At 36.4% G+C, this 25,270-nt stretch overlaps 1 protein-coding gene across 1 annotated transcript in view; it reads left to right on the forward strand.

The window, feature by feature from the left end:
- The window catches only part of LOC150089818 (poly(A) RNA polymerase, mitochondrial-like), a 114,559-nt gene that overhangs the window by 46,939 nt on the left and 42,350 nt on the right, over positions 1-25,270 (forward strand). The window contains exon 6 of the mRNA XM_090368838.1: positions 16,619-16,845. Within this exon, the coding sequence (XP_090224964.1) occupies positions 16,619-16,845 (227 nt within the window). The remainder of the gene's footprint in view (positions 1-16,618; positions 16,846-25,270) is intronic.

The following is a 25,270-nucleotide window of genomic DNA, read 5'->3' on the forward strand; positions in this document are numbered from 1 at the left end:
CCCCAACTTTTAAGTAACTCCTGGATTTCTGTTCCCTACATTTAAACTTTATAATCATTAAAGTTCAGTTGCCATTTTTCAGACCATTTGTGCAACTAATTTGTCATTTTGAAGCTGTCTTCTGGTTTCTGGTCATTAACCACACTTCCTACCTTTTAAATCATCAGCAAACATGGACAACTTCCTCTGTTCTCCCTTATTAAAATCATTAAGGAAGATAAGAAACAAGTGGTCCCAAAATTACTCCATGAGGGACTCCACTTTCTACACCTGTCCATTCTGATATATGTCCATTTATGACTTGCTCTCTGTCTCCTATCATTTAATCAGCCCTTGTTTCAATGGAATATCTTGCCATTAATCCCAATTTTTTCCATTTTATATAATAGCCTTTCAAGAATAACCATATCAAAAGCTTTCCTAAAGTCAAGGTAAAGAATGTCAAAGATTTCTAAGTCAAGGTAAAGAATGTCAAAGATTTCTTGTACCAGTTTTTATAACTTTGTCATAATTAATTAGATTGGTCAGGAAAATTTCTCCTTTGAGAACCCATGCTGTGATCCATTAGTCTCTCATTAAGGATGTATTGTATCCTGTAATGCGAGACTACGTGATCTTGCCCACTGCTGAAATTAAACTTGCTGGTCTGTTTTTGTCCATTGCGTCTTTTGCTCCTCTTTGTGAATTTTTTTTTTTTTTTTTTTTTTTTTTTTTATTAAAACCCCAAACACGAAAGGTATCAAAACCTATAGTACTTAGTACCGTGCATGGGTTGAAGGAGAAGTATTGGGGGGGGGATGCTGGCCTCCAATAAGCAAAGTGGTAGTATTTCACCGGTTGATGAAAGTCATCTACCACCTTATAATTGGGGAGAACTTAGGGCTTTTTCAGTCCAGGGGGGGATTGTCCTGGAGCCTAGTGATGATTTCATTAAATCCCCAACAGGATGATACACAGGCAGCCTTTTTTAGTATAACAGGATGTATACATACTCTCCTGGAGCCTTATCTTTGCTCATGTTCAGTAGTTTTTCCCATATACTTTTCTGCAAAATTGATGTATCACTTAATTTTTATAATTAATATATCGCTTAATTTAATTTACAGCAGTTTGCTCTTTGTCCCTGATCCTCGTGATTTTGAATGGTTGTTCAGTTGTAAAGATTGTTGCAAATTACCTGTTCAACTCATCTGCCACCTCTGCCAGCCTTGCTATAGCTTTTCCATTTCAGTCAAGTAGAGCACTTATCTGATTTACTTTTTTGCTTCTATTTGTGTATGAAAAGAACTGTTTCAATTTTAGCTCTCTTTGCTAGTGATTTCTTATAATCAACTATTGCCTACCTTACCCCATCAGTGGTTTTGTTACATATACACTTATGATACGCATATTGTGTTAACAGTGAAGAAGAAAGTGGAAGAGAAAATTTAAGCTAAAAGCACATAAGGCACCTAGGGTTGGTGGAATCTGTTCAGTTGTAAAAGGAGTAAGCAAACCTTTGCCCATAATTATGAGAGCACCCTTGGATTTGGGGAAGATCTATAGACTGGAGAAGTGCAAATGTCTCTCCTATTCACAGAAATGGAATCAAAGGATGAAATGAATAATTAGACCTGTAAATTTGACTTCTCTTCCAGGGAAAATAATGGAATCAGTGGTTAAAGAAGTAGTATTGCAAGATCATCATGACAGGAATGCAGTGACATGGAAATAACAGCTTGGTTTTGTTAAAGGGAGATCTTGTTGACCAATCTGATTAGCTACTATGACACAGTAACAAAGAAACTGGATGCAAAAAGTAATTTTGATATCATATAGAGTGGCCTCCTGCTTTATGATTGGTTCACCATATGATCAAATCACTTTATGACTATCCATAATAAAATACCGTTCACTATATGATATGTGGTAAGTGCTGGTCATTGTGATCATGTTTGCAAATTGAATTTTAATTCTATTAAACAACAATTCTAATAAGCAAAAATAGGAGGAATACCCACAAGCTATAAAAGTAAAGATCACAAATTTACACTTTATTACATTACCAATTAACAAAATTAAATGATACCTGAAAATCGAAAGAATATTTTCCACAGGTTAGCAAAATAAAAATAAATTTACACTTGCATACAAAGTTTAATTAACATGTACTGTAATATGTACATACTAACTAGTTGATACTTCTATTCACTGACATTTTTTGAGGGAGTTGTAAAATTTAAAACAGTAAAAAAGATAAGCAATCAATAACAAGGAATACGGCATGCACAATAACAAGTTTACGAAGCTTAAAAAATAGGAATGAAGAGAAGATTCTGAAAATTTGTGTTTTATATGATTGAAGAGGAAGGGGAAACACATTTCACAATAATAAAGTAAAAATCCACAGAATTGCAGTTATCGCTATTATTGCAAATTCAATAAGATTGAGTTTACTACCCATTTATAATAGACTGCACTAACAGAAAACCCCAATAAACTGGGAATTGCAAATTGTTTTTATTGTTTTATGGTAGTGACCTCCAGAAATATGCTTTAGAAAAATATCACAAAGGCATTCAAAATTGATTGTTAACCAAACATATGATAACAATGAAAGTGTAGTGCATTTTAATGATTTGAATTGCTTTTTTGAAATTAAAGCGGCTGATTTCACTAACCAATGATCATGTTAACCTGTGCTTACTTATTTCACTTTATGATGGGATGAGCTTATGATGGTCTCAGGACCATGTGGTCCTTGCTCTTAGCCAATAGCAGTGTTTGTGAATGTGTTGGCTGCATGTTTTGTTTTTGCATCCTTTAGTTGAAGTGATTTTTTTTGTGTTGTGCTTTAATCAATATATTAGTTTTAATAAATTTTTTAATCAATATATACAATTTACATTATAAAAATCACCTTTTAGAGAGATAAATAGCTTAGTTATATAGCTAAAATTTCAACTTCCGAGGTTTTGGAGTGAATTACCAAAAACAATGTTATTGGGTTCACATTATATTTTTATGATATGATGGTGTACTTAGGTTTCAATAAAGTTTTCGACACTGTTCCAGATGATACAGCTATAGATATGCCAAACAAGCTGTACTTGCTACCTGGGAGTCTAAAACGCTGATGGAACTGATATTCGGGTGACACTCAAGTCAAGTGGACCCAATTTCGGCGAAGTCCGGATGGTCTGCGACAGCCAAATCCTCTGCTTCCACCTTCACGATGGTGGGACTGTTAGTAATCCTGGGTGTAACCTCCATGCACAAGTACATGGTGGGCGACCACCCAGGTGTGAACCAACATAAGCAGGGGTCGAGGTGTGGCGCCCACACCACACCACATGGAGGAACGCTGCCCCTCTATGTTACAGGCAGTACTAGGTGGTAGATAACTCTCATCAACCGGTGAAATACCACCACTTTGCCTATTGGAGGTTTGAAGTGGTGGAACCCATGTTTAGTCTCTAGAGCTATGTTCCGGTCAAGCCTTTCCTATCTCTTCCATCATGCAGTATGATTGATGACTTTTGAGGTTATGATGAACGTCGTGGCGAGATCCAATATTCCTTACATTTCGAGGGTACAGCTCTAAAACAGTGTTCGCAGGCCGGCTGCTAGTTAGTACACCGGACCGAACCTATTGGTAACTCTCTAGGAGGCTTCCGGATCAGCTAGTGTATAATCTTGCTACCTCTACTCTGCCAGATAGTGACTGGAGGGAGTCCGAGTAGTGTGTATGCGGGGAGCATTGTCGAGGCCACATTATGTCAAGGATCTGGGTATATTCTTACCACGTGTACGCCATATCCAAAAATTTCATTACTTCATATAGCATGTCCCACCCACTTTTTCTTACTATTGAATACACCATGAATTGTCAAACTAATAGAACAAGCTTATCTACGAAAAGATCTAAACCTCCTAAGCACTTCCTGATTCATTTCACAAATATATGTGGTCTCAATTCTAATCTCAACGATGTCCATTTCCACTTGCAATCTGCCAAACCCCATGTACTTTTTCTGACAGAATCTCAGTTATCAGTTGATTCAACTACTGCTCATCTCAGATGCCGAAATTATTCGCTGTATTATTCCTTTCGCCTCAAAGGTGGTACTTGTGCATATGTCCGTTCTGATATTCCCTGTCAGAGAGTTGGCAATTTGGAATCTCCTCTCTTTGATCGTCTCTGGCTTAAAATCTCTCTACCTCATTGTGTCAAATTCATCTGTTGTCTCTACCGTTCTCCCAACTCCACTAATCACTTGGAGCTCTTTGACTTCCTCTCTTTGCAACTTGACTTTCTCCAGTCCAACTTTCCTAACAGTGAAATAATTTTCTTGGTGATTTTAATGTTCACAACTCCAGCTGGCTTCCGTTTTCTAGTCACACCGACCCAGCAGGTCGAGATGCTGAACCTTTTGCAATTGCTAATGACCTAGCACAGATTGTTCATTTACCTACAAGAGTACTGGACAATCCTAATCATACAGCCAATACGCTTGATCTTTTTCTCACAAACAACCCTTCTAAGTACATGGTCGAAGTGAGAGGTCCTTTAGGATTTCAGATCACAACTTGGTGATTGTCTCTTCTCCAATGGAACCTTTATCTCATGGCTATTCCCAACCTCGTGTTGTTTGGCATTACAAGAATGCAAAATGGGATGATCTGCGAGACTTCTTTTCCTTGGTCGGATTACTGTTTCAAAACTTCTGATGTCAACGTTTGCTCAGATAGATTGTATCACTGAAATTATTCTAGTAGGAATGGAATCCTTTATCCCACACTCCACTTTAAAATCTCGTTCTTTATCTAAGCCTTGGTTTTCCAATAAATGAGCTAAGGCTGTTCAGGAGAAGAATGTTGCATATTGTAATTGGCTTGTTTCGAATTCTTCAGTTTCATTTTCTGCCTACACCAAAGCTCGCAAAAATTGTAAAGCAGTTATTGATCAGTCCAAACTATATTTTGAACAGGCTAAGAGTAGCAAACTTGCTTCTTGTTCTAATGGTAGCCGAGCATTCTGCTCTCTTGCCAAAGCTATTGGCTGCAACTTTTGCCCATCTCTGCTCCCACCTCAGTCCAAACCAGATGGTTCTGTTGTCACTTCAGCCAAGGATAAAGCTGACCTGCTAGCATCCCATTTTTCTTCCAGCTCATGTATTAATGATCTTGATAAAACACCTCCCACCATTCCCAACACTCCATTCAGTGCCTTCTGTGGTCTTCCGTCAAGAGGATGTCAGAAGGATTTTGATGAATCTTGATGCTCAAAAAGCTCCAGGTCCTGATGGCTCTTCTTTTGTTCTCAAAACCTGTGCTCCTGAACTTACTCCTGTTCTTTAACACCTTTTTTTCACTTTCTTATTCCAAAGGCGTTTTTCCTTCTGCTTGGAAATTTGCTTATATCCAGCCAGTTCCTAAAAAGGGTGACAATTCCCTCCCATCCAATTATCATCCCATTGCAATTACTTCTACTCTTTCTAAAGTAATTAATCGCCAACTCTTAAACTACCTAGAAACCTTCTGTCTGATCAACGATCGCCAGTATGGATTCCGTCAGTGTCGATCCACTGGTGATATTCTGGCTTATGTTACCCATTTATGGACTAATTCAATGGAAAGGTTCGGTGAAACACAAGTAGTTTCTCTTGACATCTCAAAGGCTTTTGATTGTGTTTGGCATAAAGTTCTTCTAAACAAGCTTCCATCTTATGGTTTGCCAACTGTTTTTAGTAATTGGTTATCCAGTTTTCTTTCTGATCGCTCACTGAGGGTGATGGTAGATGGCTCTCTGTCTTCTAACTTCTCCACTAATGCTGGTGTCCCCCAAGGTTCAGTTCTTTCCCCCACTCTTTTCCTCTTGTATATTAATGACGTTCTTCCATTGACTGGAAATCCTATCCATAGTTTTGCCGATGATAGCACATTGCATTTCACTTTCCATTTTGAGAAACCTTGTCCTGCTCAATCAGCTTCAACTTCTCGAAAATCTGCTACCAATTCCTTAAATGCAGAACTTCAGGTAATTCTCCAGTGGGGCGAGGACAACTTAGTTGATTTCAACCCTTCTAAAACTCAGTCTTGTCTTATATCTCGCAAAAAGGATTCTTCTGCTCCTATGCTTATCTTTAGTGACACTCCGATTTCTGGGCAAAATGATATATCTCTTTTGGGGATTACCCTGACTTCTAATCTCTCTTGGCACAAACACATTACAAATATTGCTTCCTCTGCATCTAAAAAACTTGGTTTTCTCTTTCGCTCTTGGTATTACTTTTCTTCCAAACAGCTGCTCACTCTGTATAAATCGCAAATCCGCTCTGCCATGGAATATTGTTCCCACATCTGGGGTGGTGCCCACAAAACCTCTCTCAGCCTTATTGATTCCATTCAGAAGAGGGCAGTTAGGTTAATTAATGATTCATCTCTAACAGAGTCTCTCCACTCGCTTTCTCATAGACGTACTGTTTCTGCTGCATGCCTCTTTTACAGATACTTCCATGGGCACTGTTCTTCTGAATTGGCTTCTATAATTCCTGCTCTCTCTTTCAAAACAGTCTGAACACGTGCCGCCACCAGCCAACATCCATTTACTGTCCAACTTCAAACCCACAGAACCAACTTTTTATCTTCCTCATTTATTCATTCAACTGCCGTTTTCTGGAACAACCTTCTTTCATACGTATTTCCTGAAAATTACAATCTACAGAAGTTCAAGTCCAATGTCAACAAATATCTTCTTTCGTCTTCTCAACCTCCAACCCAAGCACGGTACTAAGTACTATAGGTTCTAATACCTCTCGTGTTTGGGGTTCACATAAAAAAAAAAAAAAAAGTTACTTCTGTGGATAAAGGGATGGTTGAGTGGCAGAAGAATAGAGGAGGGTTATAAATGGGAACTGCTCTTCTTGAACTGTTATTATTAATGGAATCCCTCAGGGTTCAGGCATCTTGATTACTGTTTTCAATATTCATTAATGATATTGATGAAGGCATATCAGTATTGTTATTAGGGTTTGCAACTGCAACAAGATCTAGAAAAATTGGATAGATGGACTGAGAAGTGGTAGTTAAGATTTTACAGTGATAAAATGCAAAGTATTGTATATGGGCAGCAGTAATCCCAGAATAATAAACCATTTTAGTGTACCACAGTCAAGCTAGTGGAGAACAAAAGAGACCCAAGATTAATTGTACAGTTCAACAATAAGTTCTCTGAGCAGTGCAGGCTGATAGGACAACTGGTTTCTTTCAATAATGAATAGGAGAGAAGTAATTATCCTGTTGTATAAGGCATTGGTTAGGCTGCATCTTGATTACCGCATGCAGATATAGAAGCCGAATTTTAAGAGAGATGTTGAAATGGATGCAGAGAAGAGCAACATGATTAGTCGAGGACAAAAGGGTATACTGAACATGAAAAACTTCAGTACTTGGAAATTAGTCACTGCAAGAAGAGCCTAGTTTCCAAGGTTGACTTAAGTGTTTAAGGCTCTAATTGGATTGAGTAAACTAAATGCTGATGGGATCCTTACTCTTTCTTGGATAACACACATATGGATGACATAACCGAGTGGTCAAGAGTGAGAATGCAGTAGCATGCGCTCTTTGAGTGGAGTGGTGGTTAATCCCGTGACTGCTAAATACAATTAACGTTTGTATTGATGATTCATATAAAATATTTGTTTAATACACACACACACACAGAATTGGAACTAACAGGCAGAAAATTGAATGAAGTGCCACAAACTCCACTGACCCAGTGGTCATGCCAGAGTATAAACAAGAACATATATTTAAATTGAAAAGGATGATTGCAGGATAGAGGTGCAAAAATTTGCTTTCAGCTATAGTAATTTATTGTTGGAACAAACCTCCACCTGGTGTTGTGATGGAAAGAAGTATGCTTATATCCATCATTTGCCCTTATTAATACATGTAAATCAGTATCTTGTGATAATGTGTAACTGTCCTATGTTTTTTCTTGTTTCTTTTGTTCAGTTAAACCAGTGGTTTTCAACCGGGGTGCTGTGGCACTTTAGGGTGCTACAACAACATTCCAGGGGTACCATCTAATTTGGGTTTAAGTTACTTAAACTTATATATTTTTAAATGTATATATTTTTTTCATTATAAAAAGGTGCACCATATCTTTTTAATTTTGTGATAATCTATAATTGATGTTTACGTAATACCTGTATATAAAATTATATATAATTTTTTTTTTTAACACACACACACAGAATTGGAACTAACAGGCAGAAAATTGAGTGAGGTGCCACAAAATAAAATAAATTACTTAGGGGTACCGTTATTAAAAAAAAAAAGGTCGAAAACCACTGAGTGAAACTCTCAACCACTCCAATCTTCCACGTGGACATCTTTCTTTTGGAGAGTGTTTCCACCGGAACAAATTTATTTGTAGCTTCTTGAATATTCCCCATATTGAACTTTTATCCAACAGCCAGTCATTATTTCTCCAGTTGAGAGCCAAGAAGTATCTCAATCCACTACATTCTCTGTCTTGAACTTGAAATCCTCTGCCTTTGCCTTTGACCACAGAAATCTCTTTCAACACTAGCCGATTTTGTGACATTGTCATCACCACCTGTTTTCTCATTTAACTCATGTATTTGAAAAGGCTGCATTTCTATTTCTCCTACATATTCCTGATTCAACTTCCTCACACTGCTGCCAAATTGTTTCTTCTTCCTGTTCATCTGAAAAAAGCATATTCGGCAATCCTGTCATACTTTCCATCCAACTCAGAGAAGACTCACACCAGGCAAGCTAACTATATGGTGGCTTTTCTCCAATCGTAACTTATCCATTATAACCTTATATGGAAGTCCCCACATGTCTTAGAGGCACCTCCGTAGCCAGGTGGGAAGGAGCAGCAGTGCATAGCACATGCTTCTTGATTAGACCGGGGTTCGAGCCCATGACCACCAAATACGGAGGATGCGGAAAGGTCAGGGAATGACCACCGCATATCCCGGAGCAATATGGCCTTAGTTGCTAATGCTCCTAAAAACCAAATAACAAACAAACAAACAAACATGTCTTAGTTGGCCATGTCTTCAATGAAAGCCATCCAAGACTTAAAAAACTTCTGTGCCCTTATTTGCCTTCCACATTCTTTCCTCACTTGTATATATCTTGCTCTTTTCCTCTCAATATCTACCCCGATCCTTCTCGCACTCAGAAAATCATGCCTGAACCCTCTCTGTGACAATGGAATCTTCTGATGGAAAAACTAAATCCCATTGAACATGAGCAGGGTGTGCTTAACTATTCTGCATTACAGCCTACAGAATATCAAGCCTGACAGATCACTAAATACTAGTCCTGACAAGTTTTCCAGTTTTATTTGCATCTAGGGTACTGTCCATTTCCTCAGTAACTTAATTTTATCCAGTAATGCATCAAGCTTATTTAAGATCAATACACTTGTTACATCAGGAACAAAGAAAGGAATCATCAATTGCACTAGGATTATCTATAATTGACCTTGGAACATATTGCTGGGTTAACACATGCAAATAATGCATGACATGTTAATTGCCTACTTCCATTTCTGTCTGAGGTATGATATCCTGTGATGAAATATTTGAAGTGGATTGTGTAGTAGCCATTATTAAGATAAAAATTAAAATTGCAAAATATTAAAGTAATTGAATTAAAAAAAAAGTTTACAGTAATTAAACAGGTACCACATATTCATCTATAAGAGAACTTATGAATTTAAACTTACAAGATAACAAAAAAGAATGTAACCTATCTGAATTCCTACAGAAAATGACTTCACAAAATTACAGAAATTAAAGTTATAAAATTACAAAAATTAATCTACCAAACCCTTAACCAAACCTCCTACACAATAACCACATAAACAAGCTATCTGAAACATAGTACTCTTTGTACATGTTTATGTGTTATTTATAAGTGTACATATTAATTTCCAAAGTTATCTGATGACAAACTCAAAGAAGGCATTTTTGTTGCCATGGCTAAGAAAATTAACTGTAGATAGGCAATTTTAAGGTACAGTAACCAAGTGAAAAAAGATGGATTGGCTTGATTTTAACAAATTAGGGAAAAAGAAAGATGCTAGTTATAAAAGTATTATATGCTTAATAAATTTTTCAAAAAAATTAGGATATAAGTTAATCTTAATACTTCATTTCTGGCACTCATGCAGCCTTTTTTTCCCCCCATATAATCTTGATTTCTTCAGAAGAACGTGGTGAGCATAACAAAGATATAAAGGAGTTTAAAAAATGGTACTCTGGAAGTAATACTTTTACCAAAAAGGAATAAAGACAGAGAGGACTATTAAACTACAATATAATACAAACTAGAGATTATGCTACAGTACACTTAATAAATTTTAATTATACTGGTTAGTATACTGAATCAAGTTTTGAAACAAGGGGATTCTTACTCAACTTTGATGCGAGCTGAAGAGAATCCACCAGCATTAAAGGGCACTTAAGGTTGTTACTTAATTACTTAATCAAAGTTGTTACTTAATCAAAATGTTAATTAAAAAAAACTCAGAATTCTTACTTATGACTAATTATTATTATGATTTACTACTTTACTTAGCTTAAAGCTCTAAAAACAAGTTCATTTTATGATAAGTAAAAATTATCACAAAAACATATCTGATTTCATTAATATCAGAGCTAAAAAAATTTCATTGGCAAAACTGAAATAAGTCTTAATTTCTGTATAAAGCTTATGGGTAATAAGGAATACACCTCATACTTTAGCATGATTGGAGTAAAAAGTAAAAAAAAAATTGATTGGAGTAAATAAATATAAATTCAAACATTTATTTCCAGCCAATTTATTTTTCATGATACGGTAATGATATAGTATAGCACAACTATATAAGCATATGAAATTATGATTACTCCTTTATAGTTCAGGTTAATTGAAACTGTTTATTTATAGTAAGCTTTTAAAACTAGGTTCAAGTTTGTGACAAGTCCTCAGTGCAGAATGGAAGTGAGCTGCAGAAAGAGTCCCAGATAAATGTGAAATGTTCAGATATTTCTTGCGAGGCCCCAGAGCCAAGTCAGAAACATGAAAACAAGAGAAACGCAATCATATTTTTCATATCGGTGCTGTGATCTATCATTTGTCTTGTCAGCCTTTTGATTTTGTTTTGTTCTGGTGCTTGTTTTATAACTGTTATCTCAGGGAACAGGGGCAACCAATTTTATCTGCAATATGGCTTTATTTGTAGAGATTGGAATTATGATAAATAAATTCTCAAATAGTGTATTTATTTAGAAAATTCTCAATGCTAAATAAATTCTAGCCAAATGAGAGAACTACATCAGATAAGTTCTTTGTTTTTTCTGCCTTGTGGAATATTATCTTAATTTGAATTATTCCAATGTGCATTCTTAGTTTAGAATTATTAACTGTTATTTGATTTTGTTGGATACATCATTAAGCTTGGTAGTTAAGTTGCATTGGCTCATATATTAGTATTAGCCATATAGTGTGAGGAAGCCACAAGTTTTGTTTTTTTTCACCAGAAAAAAATATAAAAAGTATATAAGAAAATAGACAAACTATGCACCTCCCCACTTACATAGGTAACTATTCAGTTGACCTTTGAATTTCTTCAAACTGTTAGCCTCAACTACCTGTGGAGGCAACTTGTTCCAGTAATCATAATTTGCTGGCTAAAAGAAAACTTTCTGCAGTATAGTTTATAAACTTCTTTCCTTGTAATTTGAATTTACAGCCACTAGTTCTGGAATTGTTAATAACAGTGAAAATTTCATTCATTTTACTAACCCCTCTCAGAGTCTTAAAAACTTCAATCAGGCCTCCTCTGAGTGCCTGTTTACCAAGCTCCATGACTCAGTAATTGAAGTCTCTCCTCATACATTCAACTTTTGCCAATTTCACCATACGAGTTGGCCATCTTTGGATCCTTTCAAGAAGCCCAGCACCTTTTTTCAGATGAAATCTCCATACTTGAGCACAGTACAGTCAGTCCTCATATAGCACGATAGTTGTGTTCCTAGAAACACTCGTGCAATGCAAAATCATGCAATATAAACAACAGCCCCTATGGGAAAAATAGGGTTAGGTGCCGACCACCCAAGATTGAACACACATTTGTAACCAAAACATTACAAAACACAATAAATAATCGTAATAAAATACTTATGTATTTTATTACAACTATTATGTAATAAAATGTTGCTAATGCTTTTGCTTCTATCGTAAGCAAACTTGATTTTTGTTTGATTTTTCTATCCAAACAGATGACAGCGGTTCCATCTCTTCCAATTCTTTGAGTCTTAATCTAATGAATTTAAATTACACTTTGAGTTGTTCCTGCTATAAAAGTTGTTTTTATTTTCTCTGCATTCTTTGTAATTCTCAGGGTTGCCTCATTTAGGTCTGTAGCAAGTGCAATATCACATGGTCTTTCATTTCGCTCAAAGCGTTTCACAATTTCATATTTTTTCTCTATCGACAGAGGCGGACTGGCCATAAGCCTTACCGGGGAAACCCCTGTGGGCCGGAGGCTGGTGTGATTTTGGCCATAAACGCTAGTATGAAACCACTACAGAATTTTCCCGGGTAAGAATTTTTGATCCAGTCCGCCTCTGTTTATCGATATTGCTTTTCTTTTTCTCTCTGAATCTCCAGTGTCTTCACCAGGATGCTTCCTTTTCACACCCTTTAAGTATTTTACTCATTTTTAGGGAATAAAGCACAATTACAAAATGAGGAGGCAAGCTTGATACACATAAACAAAGCTGCGCGTGTGTAGCAACTGAATAAACAACAACGTAAAGGCAGAGTAACACTTCACATTTTACTAAAGCACATTTCTAGGGGTTACTACCATAAAACAAAAACAATTTCCAGTTGCGTTTCTGCTAGTGGAATCTGTTATAAACTGGTAGTAAACTCGAACTAATTGCATTTGCGATTATACCGATGGCTGGAATTGTGTTGGTTTTTACGTTATTATGGTGAAATGTGTTTCCCCTTCACTGATATAAAACACATAAATACATTTTCAGAATCTTCTCTTCATTCCTATCATGTTGCATTCGGTTGGGGCGATTCCGCATTCAACTGCTATTTCTTGTAAACACAAAGGCGAATCGTGCATAAGCGAATTCGGTTCGTGTTATATAAGATATCGTTCTCCTATTTATAAATCGTGTATGATCAAATTCGTGTAGTGTAAACACGTGTTATACGAGGACTGACTGTATTCCAAATGCAGCCTTACAGTTTCCTTGTAAGGAAACTGTAAGGCTGCATTATGATCTTCCTATCTCTACATAATATTGTTTGATAAATCATCAACAGGACACCATGAGCTTTCCTGGCCTGTTTACACTGCTCAGAAAACTTCATCTGTCTGTATAATAATTCCCAGATCCCTTTCTTTACTGTTTTTAATTCAACCCTATTGAGTGTATAAGTTACTTTGGGATTGCTATTCTCCTAGGACCTTGCATTTTGCTGCATTAAAACATAGCTCCCACTTCTCTGATAATTCTTGAAACCTGTTCAAGTTATCCTGAAGGAGTGCTGCTCATCACTGGCTTTCTCTTAGTCGATCTAATTTATGAAAATCAGAAATAGTGCCCCAAGAACCAATCCTTGGGGGATCCCACTTCTGAAACATATCCATTAATAACAACCTTCTGCTCTGCAGCCACCCTCTGATTAACTTAGAATCTTGTCGGTAATCCCAACAAGTAGTAAAACTTATGCAGTAACCTCTCGTGAGGGATTGAATCTAATGCCTTGCTAAAATCCAGATAAACTTTTTTTTTTTTTTCCCTTTGTTATCACAATCCCAAACAAAGTATTACATCCTACAGTATTTAGTATACCGTGCATAGGTTGAAGGAGGTTGAGGAGATGAAAGAAGATACTTGTTAACATTAGGCTTGAATTTCTGTAGATTGTAATTTTCAGGAAATATGTGCAAAGGCGGGTACTAGAAAACAGTAGTTGAAGGAATAAATGAGGAAGAGGAAAATTTGATTCTGTGAGTTTGAAGTTGGACAGTAAAAGGATGCTGACTGGTTGTGCATATGTTTAGACTGGGTTGGAAGGGGGGGTTGGAATTATAGAAGCTAATTCAGCAGAACAGTGTCCATGGAAATATCTATAGAAAAGGCATGCAACAGAAACAATGTCTATGAGGCAGAGAGTGGAAAGACTTTGTTAGAGATGGGTCATTAATTAACCTAACTGACCTCTTTTGAATGGCACGTAGAAGCCTGAGAGAGTTTATGAGTTCCCCACCATAGATGTTGTTGTTATTTGGTTTTTAGGAGCATTAGCAACTAAGGCCATATTGCTCCGGGAATATGCGGTGGTCATTCCCTGACCTTTCCGCATCCTCTGTATTTGGTGGTGATGGGCTCGAACCCCAGTCTAATCAAGAAGCGTGTGCTACGCACTGCCCACCTGACTACCGAGGTGCCTGCCATAGATGCAGGAACAGTATTCATGGTAGGGCAGACTTGAGATTTGTACAGAGTGAGCATCTGTTTAGGAAAAAGTAATGCCAAGAGCGAAAGAAAAAATCCGGTTTTTTAGATGCAGAGGAAGCGATATTTATGATGAGCTTATGCCAAGAGAAAGTTATGGTAATCCTCAATAGAGATGTGATTTGGTCTAGAAAACTGATGTTGAAGATAAACATTGGAGCAGAAAAATCCTTTTTGCGAGATATAAGATATCCCTACATACAGCTCAGGGGTAACTGTATCAAAATAGCTTACCAGGTTAGTTAAACATGATTTTTCCTTAACAAAACCAAGTTGCATGCCCTTCAGAATGCCATTTCTATCTGAATTTCCCTAGATTGTACTCTTAATTATTACCTCTAAGGTTTTCCTTATCACTGTAGTCAGACTAACTGGTCTATAGTTGCCGACTTCATTTATAGAACTTCCTTTATGTGTTGACGATACACCGACACTTCTCCAATTCAAAAACACCTTTCCCGAGTGCAATGATTCTCTCATAATTAACCTCAATGGGTCAATACAAGTGACAATCTTATGACAAACACTAGAAATGCCTGCAACCATTTCCATCTGGGGTCATGATATCCGTGGATGAGGTGTTGAAAGTGAATCTTGTAACAATCATTATTTAGGTAAATTTGAACTTAAGAAAGATAGCAAAATTTAAATTAATAAAGTATTACAGAAATTAAACTGTTACCAAAACTTTATCCATTAGTGAAATAAAATTAGGCTATTGAATTTACTGGAATGAATGCAAATTATCAGAAATATTTTAGAAAAGTTAAAAATTAAATTTACAAAATATTGTAGATATTAATTTTACAAAATTACTAAATTAAATTTAAACAAATAAAAAAAGAAAAAAGTTTAGCTACTGTAGCTAATATAAAACATGCCTACTCTCTTCCAAATATGCTTGACATGTTGGCTATTGTGGATGCTTGCTTTAAGGTTCTTGTTAACGTAATGTTTGATGGTAAGCAAAAAATTACTAACACAGCATGCGTGTGGAAGACATTGCCCACACTCTACATATCGCAGTAAAGCTGATTTTAGCTAAAAGGACATCATTACAACTTATATTAAATTTAATCTGTGGCAGCATAATGGTTTTGTCACTACTTTGGGAAGGTCCTGGCTCAAATCTCATTGGAAATTGAAGGAATTTCTAAAAGCCTTTTTACTATGGGTTATAGTTAGCTAATCTCAGGTGAAGAGATTGGTACCCTCTCTCCTGCACCATTTTTTTAATTATTCTGGATTTTTCAGTCTTCACATTAAAACAAACATCTTGCTGTAAAGACAGGGTATGCACATTGCCCATATTAGGATTAGTCACCAAATTTGGATGGAGAAAACAGTGGGAATGGACTACAATGGATAGCAAATAGTTTCTCTGCAGCAATGATTTTCAGTAAATAATAATGATGATGAATTAAGCTGTAAAGTAGAATGTGTAGGCCATAAATTGGAGCATAATAGTTTATGAATGCATTGTGTAATTTGAAAATTTTCAGTTAATGAAATTACTGTACATTATCCAGTGTTCCTCTATTCTCTCAACTACAGAAGTTTGTCCTGTTTTGTAGAAGTTGAATGACAGCCTTTGGCAATGCTTTTCATGTGTTTATTGCTAATGACCCACTTTGCTTTGTTATACATCATGACAAGTGACTAAATCCTAGGCTGCCCTAGGAGTTTCCATTTAATTCTTAGGTAGGCTGGAAACTTTCAAAAAAATGCCAGCAACAGAAACAAAAAAGAAGAAACAAGAATGAAAGATTACTAGAAATAACAGGTTGGGGGTATCTGACATGGTGTCAATAAGAATGATATGAATTTTTTGTTGCAGCAGGCTCAACTTGCAGTATGTGTACTAGTCCATGTACGTTTATATGGGACCATAGACAATCATTTACAATATACGGAATTCATTTTGTTAACTTGCTTATTTCTGTAGGTTTGGTAATCGTGTTACTCTTTAGTTCACTAATAAATCTTAAATTTTAGTTTTAAGCTTGAATTTTTTCAGTACCGGTTATGTAGCCTACTAAATAAAATGCTTTACCAATTTACAGGGTTGGATATTACATGTCTGAGCTGCTTTTTCTTTATGGAGAAATAGACTGGCGACTTCGTCCACTTGTTTTTACAGTCCGTAAATGGGCAAAAGAAAAGAACATTACTAATGATTCACCTGGTAAATGGATAACTAATTTTACTCTTGCACTAATGGTAGTGTTTTTCCTTCAGAATCGGAAAGTTCCCATTCTTCCTACTGTAGAAAGTCTTTTTCAGTTTGCAGGTAAGCCTTTTGCGCCCTATATGGTTTTCTAAAATTTAACTAATTATCATATTGATTTATGTTTTTTTTAAATCTATGTTATATAGATCTTCAACAGATTTTTAATTTTTTGAAGAAATAAATTTACAGTTCTCTTCAAAGATTCTCAGGCATTGATATATTGAGTAGTACAGGGTAATCAAAGTCTCCTGTAGTAGCTGTAGGCAAACATTTTACACATTATTTTACACTGTTTTTAATTCAGTGAAACTTTTGGTGTATCTGAGTAAAGAAAATGGGGGAGAGCAGCACCTTCAGCACTTACTCTAAACATTACTTATAGTGTACGTAATATTTGTAAATATTATGCGAAATATTTGTCAGTAAAGTGAATATTGTAGATAGTGCTACAGTAAAGAGACTTTTTGCTCACCCTGTATTATTGATTGATTTTATTTTAAAAAACAAAAATAACTCTAAAGTTCTTTTATATACCATGATTTGTGGGCTAATAGTGTATCTTGTAACACTGGTGCTAAATGCATCAGATGACACCATGATGCAATTTTATATAATTTACCAACAAGATTGCTATGGAAGTCACTGCACAGGTAAATAGGAATGCCCATTTTTGTTTAATTTCAAAGTGTTTATTTATTAGTGCTTGGACAACACTGTCGTTGAGCTGCTGTGAGAAATGAGTTATAGTTGATGTATTGTTCTGTGCACATAGGCACAGAATCATGGCATCTAAGAATGTAAGCGAGTAGTTTTTCTTTATTTTTGATATTGAATTTCAAATATTCAGATTGCTGTAAAGACAGGCCAGAAATGCCATTTCACTGCCCTAGGGAAGTAAGGTAAATACATCATCAGTAGTGTACCTTATCAATAAGATGATGGGAAAGGAGAAATTAAAACGGATGCTAGATTCAAAGTCTTCCATGACAAGGTTTGCCATATAAGAACTGATGGGAGAGCCTATGGCTATTTATACTTTTCCAAAACAAATTTGCAGTTACTTAAGCATATACATATTTGCTTCACAATTTTTTACGGTGAGTTTAGTATTATTAAAGGTATGGTCACTCTCCAGTCATTGATGGACACTGTCCACCTAAGTTTTCATGAAGAAATGCTGCTTGACACTGGTATATGTGTATATACAAGGGTGTCTCAAAAATACATGGCATAACTTCAGGAATGAGTTCCTCATATGTAGACAATAAAAATATTTTATATCAACATAGTTCTGGAAATGCTTGGTTTCTGAGTTTTGAAGGTCTGTCTATGACACTTAACTGTTCACATCACCTTATAGTAATTGTTCAAAATGCTCACCTTCTATCTGAATACAGGCCTCACATCGACGTCTCATGGACTTGCAAAGATGATGCCAAATTCCTGGCATGTTTCATATTGTCTCACAACCTGCCACAATTTGATTGCGGAGAGTTTCCACATCGGCTACCGGAGTCGAATACACCAATGACTTTAAATGGCCCCACAAAAAGAAATAGTGGGTTTAAATCAGTGAGCGTGGGGGCTAGGCAGTTGGTCCACCTCTACCTATCCACCAACCAGGAAACTTTCGATTCGGGTAATTGTGGGCTAGGTGGCTGAAATGTGCGGGAGCACCATCATGCATGAAATATGCTTGTTGATGAATGATCAGTGGCGTGTTGTCAAAGAAATCAGGCATGTTGTTTTCCCAAAAGTTTCTGTACACCTGCCCTGTGAGTTTGTTTGGAAGTACATGGGCCCCAAATAACTTATTACCAAAAACACCCGCCCAGATGTTGAGGCTGAACCGCTGTTGGTGATGTGATGGAAGAATTGCATGTGGGTTTTCCTCAGCCCATACATACTGATTGTGAAAGTTTTTTGGATTCTGTCTCATGTGAACTGTGCTTCATCTGTGATTATTACTAAGGCAGGAAAGTGAGGAGTTGTACCACACTGCTGCAAGAACCACTGGCAAAACATTACTCACACAGGGTAATCTGCTGGTGACAAGGCCTGTACCCGTTGCAGATGGTAAGGATACAGTTGGTGTTCTCGTAACACTCTCCAAATAGTCGAACGTTGAACAGCCAGTTGCATTGCTATTCTGCGTGTGCTAATTCCAGGAGCGGCATGCACAACATCCAAAATCTCCTCCTCTGCTTCAGGAGTCATAGATCTTGATTGTCCTCTGTCAGCAGCATGAGGTGTAAAGGTCCCATGTTCACAAAGGCAGTGATGGATACCTTCAAATGTTTTCCTGTCTGGACATCTTTGTTCTGGGAACCTTTTGTGGTACAAACGACGAGCCTCCAGAGCATTGTCATCCGCCAAACTATATATAAAGTGCATATCCGCTTGCTCCTGGTTTGAGTACATGGTCAGAATGGAAAACCACCAGATTCTGTCAGTACCTTGTGATGAAGGAAATCACCTGCGGAAGATAAGACATTCCGGTTAATAACTTGGGAACCAAGCATTTCCGGAACTATGTTGATATAAAATATTTTTATTGTCTACATATGAGGAACTCATTCCTGAAGTTATGCCGTGTATTTTTGAGACATCCTGTATACATACATAGCATTAGATTCAGTCACTTTATAGAATCAAATTGTGAAGAACCGATTCAAATCACTAAAATGCACTACACTTGCGTTGTTTATTACAATCTCATCTTCGGTTATAAGGATCAGTTGTGAATGCCTCTGTGATATTTTTCTAAAGTTATTTTTGGAGGTCGCATTTAAAGAAGTCAACCATAAAACAGTAAAAACAATTTGCAGTTTCTGGTTTATTGGGCTTTTCTGTTAATGCAGTTCTGTTAGTGCAATAAATGGGTAGTAAATTCAATCTTATTGCATTTGTGATAATACCGATAGCTGGAATTCTGTGTTTCACATTATTATGGTGAAATTTGTTTCCCCTTCACTAAAATCTGCTCTACATTTCTATATCTAAACTTCATCTCACTTGCGTGTGTTGTGTTAGTTCTAATTTGTGTGTCGTGTGCTTGTTATTGATTGACACTTATCTTTTGTACTGTGTTTTAAATTTTACTACCCAAAAAAAAAGTCAGTGAACAGAAAGAGCGTGAATTTGAGTGTAAAAGATAAGTTACCAATTATAGAAATGTACGATAAATTAAACTTGGGCAATATGTCTCAAAGTGAAGCTGCAGTAAAATTAGGAGTGCCTTAGTCATCTTTATCAAAATTATTAAAATCACATCACACATTAAATACTAATGTAATTAGTGAAACCAGAAAAAGGAAACACAAAGGGAAATGCCAAACAGCAGATGAAGCTCTGTTCGTTTGGTTCAAACAGACCAGCTCATTTAATGTACCAATCACAGCATTCTTCTTCAAACAGCTAATGATTTTGCTGAAAAACTGAACAAAAAGTTTAAGGCGATAGACGGATGGCTGACAAGATGGAAGGGAGGCATGATATTGTTTACAAAAAACTTATACACCATCAGCCAAAAAAAAAATCCTTTCTATTTCATCCATTCATTCACTCCAAATGTTCTGCCCTGAATTTATTTAAGCTGTCAACTTCTACAATGACAGATGGAAGTTTGTTCCAGCAATCAACAACCACCCACTGTCTAAAGGCAAATTTCCACACATCTATTCTACAACTGTCTTTCCTCAATTTTAATTTCTCTCTCCTCAGGCGATTAATCTGGGCAAGAGGAAGGCTTTATAATCAAGGCTTTATACACCTCAATCAGATAACCTCGCAAGTGCCTAGTCTCCGGACACTGTAATTTGCAAAACTTAATGACACTAATGACAGTATGCTAACTGCAACAGGATCTAGAAAAGTTGAGCAGATGGGCTGAGAGGTGGTAATTGAAGTTTAACATTGACAAATGTGAAGTATTGCAAATGGGTAGCAGTAACCCCAGAGTAATGTATCAATTGTGTAGTACTACACTCAGTGTGGTAGAGAATAAAAAGGAACTGGGGTAATTTTGCAGTCAGATATGTAGTTTTCTGAGCAGTGCAGTCTTTCTTTGTAAGAACAACCCTTTGTTCCATTCACTAACCTTGTTGCCCTTCTCTGTATTCATTCCAGTAGCTCTACATCCTTCCTTAAATGAGGCCTCCAGACCTGTATACAGTACTCAAGGTGTGGCCTGACCATTGCCTTATATAAAGGGGATAATCACATTCTTATCCCTGCTACAAAAATTCCTGTATATCATTGACAAGACACCATGAGCTACTCTTGCAGACCATCTGCTACCCATATGCAGTACTTCACATTTGTCAATGTTAAACTTCAATTACCACCTCTCAGCCCATCTGCTCAACTTTCCTAGATCCTGTTGCAGTTAGTGTACTGTCATTAACAACCCTGCCAACCTTCATATCGTCTGCAAACTTAGACATTAAGCTTGATATACCTTCATCAATATCATTAATAAATACAGAAAACAACAATGGACCCAACACTGAACTCTGGGGGACTCCACTAATAACATTAGTCCACGAAGAGCAGTGTCCATTGATTACCACTCTGTGTTCCACTCAACCATCCCTTTATCAATAGCAGCAACTTGCCCTTAATTCCACACTGCTCCAATTTGTACAGCAGTTTTCCACGTACAACAGTATCAAAAGCCTTTCTAAGATCCAAGTATACGATATCAAAATTATTCCTTTCATCCAGTTCCTTTGTGACCACATCATAGTATGCAATCAAATTGGTCAGACAAGACTTCCTCTTAACAAACCCATGCTACGTCCGAACTAACTGAAGACTTGTCTAGATGATCCTGCAGTGCTTTTTTAACCAGTGCCTACATTAATTTCACCCAAACAGAAGTTAAACTAACAGATCTATAATTACTTGTCACCCTTTGATCCTCCTTTGTGAATTTGGGTCGCATTTTCACATTTCTAGTCCATGGGTACCTCCCCTGAGTCCAAAGAAGCTCTCATAATTATGGTTAAGGGTTTGCTTACTTCCTTTGTTGCCTCCTTTAATATAACTGGATAGATCCCATCCATCCTAGATGCCTTTCTTATGTTTATTTTCAACAAATTCTGCTCCACTTTGCTCCCAGTTATTACAAAATCATTTAGCTCACTATCACATTTTAATACACCTCTGGTATTCCCTTCCCTGAATAACTCCTCATGTGTAAATGTTGATGCGAAATACTCATTCAGTTTGTTAGCTACCTGAGCAGAATCATCAACAGTTGAATCATCGATATCAAGTGGAGCAATGTGATTCATCCCCTACCTTCTAGAGTTTACATAAGTAAAGAACTCTTTGCTGTTTTTCTTTGCATCCTTTGGCAAAGATTTCTCACAATCTGCCTTTGCCTGCCTAACCTCCTTTGTGACTTGATTACAGACCATCTTATATATACCATAGACTTTTGTGTCACCTGTTAATTTATATGTATCAATTTTCTTCTCTGCCACATGTCTCATTAGTTCATCTGACATCCATTTAGGCCTAAACCTTGAACAGTATTTCTTAGTTGGTATAAAAAGCCTAGTAGCTGTCAAGATTATTTCTTTGAATGCTTTCCATTTAGAATTTGCTGTTGGTAACATTATCAGTTGGTCCCACTGTATAGAATTTTAAAAACTGCCTCAGACCACCGTAGTCACCTTTACAAAAGAAAAAAAAAACTTCCCTTTACCCCTGATGGTAGTTACCTCTTTGAGTAAATCCTCCATCAGCACACTGTGATCACTGCCACCTAGTGGTTCCTTTATCTGCAGATTCTTAATGCCTGAAGAATCACTACTGATAATCAGATCAAGAGTATTACTCCTTGTGAGTGCAAATTGTTTTTATTATTTTATGGTCGTGACCTCCAGAAATGTGCTTTAGAAAAATATCAGAAAGGTGTTCAAAATTTGTTCTTATAACAGAACATATGATAACGATGAATGTGTAGTACATTTTAATGATTTGAATTGGTAACTAATACAATTTAAACTAAAAACAACCTTTTAGAGTTATATAGCAAAAATTTCAACTTCTGAGGTCGTGGAACAAATTACCAAAAAACGGTGTGTTATTGGGTTCACATTACGATATATTCATGATACTATGGTGTCCTGGAATGGATTAATATCGTAAAGAGGGGTGCACTGTATTGTCTAGCTATGCACGTGGTTTGAAATGCAGTATTTATGAATATTTAACATTCATTTTTTACAATTAATGTCCATATTTTCGATTTTGTTGATACTTGAAAAAAAAACCTCGTAAACCCGGGAACTCATAAAGTGGGAACTATCTATATATATATATATATATATATATATATATATATATATGACAAGAAAAAAAAAAAATAATAATAATAAAACATAAGCCAGCAGTATGGCAAACCAGTAGAGCGAAAAACAGATTGAAACTAAACATAAAAACAGTGGGGGGGGGGGAAGCTAACAAGACTGAAAGTATTGTAGTAGCAACACTCCAAAAAATTTTGAATAAAGGAAATTGAATTAGACAAAATTTACTGGTGTCCTCCTGCAGCACTTGGTCAAAATAGCATGAAATATCATTATTAAAAGAGACAAACTAACTACAATACAAAATTAAACTAAATAAACAAAAATAGACTGACCATTATGCCCCATCTTGTCGCAGGACCACGAGGCCAATAATGGTCAGATAATCACAGCATTTCGAACACTAGACAAATCACTGCAAAGGCCAGTTGGTCAAAGAAAATCAGCCCCACATCTGATCAGTCTTGTTACCTTCCCCCCCCATTGTTTGTTTTTACATTGTTTCAATCTATTTTTCGCTCTACTGGTTTTCCATACTGCTGGCTTTTGTTTTATTATTATATATATTTTTTTTTCTTGTATTATACAACGCACAACATGCAGAGGATTATGCTATTATGCTGCCTCTTATGCTTGCTTTACCAATTTTATTTTTTACTTTTTATTCTTACCTATTTTTACTTGTTAATTAGTAGTTGCGGGCAATATGCTGATGCCCTCTACAGCTTAATTCTTATCTTTTTAAATCTGGCTTAATGTTAATCTTGTCAGTAATGTGGTTTTTTCCATATGAGTGCTATTATCTATTGTATTTTATATTTTTCACAGCATAAGGACCACCACTATTCAAATCCTCTGCACTTGCGGGTCGATTCGATCCTGTGATTCCCTGACCATTATTGGCCTCGTGGTCCTCCGGCGAGATGGGGCATAATGGTCAGTCTATTTTTCTTTATTTAGTTTAATTTTGTATTGTAATTAGTTTCTGTCTCTGCTAATAGTGATATGTCACACTATTTGGACCAGGTGCTGCTGGAGGGCACCACTTAATTTTGTCTAATTCAATTTCCTTTATTCAAAATTTTTTGGAGTTGCTTCTTCAATACTTTCAGTCTTGTTTCCTTTCCTCCCCCCCCCATTGGTTTGTTTTTATGTTTAGTTTCAATCTATTTTTTGCTCTACTGGTTTGCCATACTGCTGGCTTATGTTTTATTATTGTTATTTTTTTTTCTTGTCTTATGCAACATGCAGAGGATTATGCTGCCTCTGATGCTTGCTTTACCAATTTTATTTTTAACTTTTTATTCTTGCCTATTTTTACTTGTCAATTAGTTTGTTACATATATATATATATACAGCCAGGCCTTGCATAATGAGAGTTCGATTAACACGTTTTTCAGTTACTGCTATTTGACAAAATTATACCACTTTTTACTTTACACGATGCAAATTTTCAGTTAACGTGATCTTTTTTTTATGCGATAGTTGAAAAAGATTTGAATCGCGCATTAAGCTTACCATGCATTGGACGGGCAATAAACAATTTGTCTCCCGCTAATAAAGTCAGTGCAGACTTGGATTTAAAAATTCAAATTTTTAAATGAGCCAGATGAAAATGTTACCAAGAAGGAGATAACGGTAAAAGAACTAGATGAAATCTTTCGTATCGCAGAGAACCTCAAACAAAAGGTTTGAGGTTCTCTCTGATATTTATTTCGCCAGGGCCCAGAGAAAATTGTTGTCGGCTATCAGAAATTGATTGATGAAAAGAGAAAGTCAACACTGTTCAAATATTTCTGCAACAGTCATTTCTTCATTGTGTATTTTATTGTTATTAGCTGTATGGTACAAGGAAGCCTGTGGCTTATGCTGCACCAGCCAAAAAAAAAAAAAAAGTGAATTATCCTGAGAGAGAGAGAGAGAGAGAGAGAGAGAGAGAGAGAGAGAGAGAGAGAGAGAATCACCAAGAAAGAGAAGAATGATGATATCCAGTTCAGGACCCTGGTTGTGCCAAGCCCATACTCACCAGATGTGAGCCCCTGGGGTTATTGTCAGTATTTATAGAAAAGGTATGAAGCAGAAACAAGATGTCAGTGGAACAGAGAGAGAGTGGAGAGACTCTAGGAGATGGGTCATTAATTAAACTGACTACCCTCATTTCCTTT

This window comes from Mastigoproctus giganteus, chromosome 2, assembly GCF_048544385.1.
Source record: "Mastigoproctus giganteus isolate SK-2022 chromosome 2, ASM4854438v1, whole genome shotgun sequence".
NCBI lineage: Eukaryota > Metazoa > Arthropoda > Arachnida > Uropygi > Thelyphonidae > Mastigoproctus > Mastigoproctus giganteus.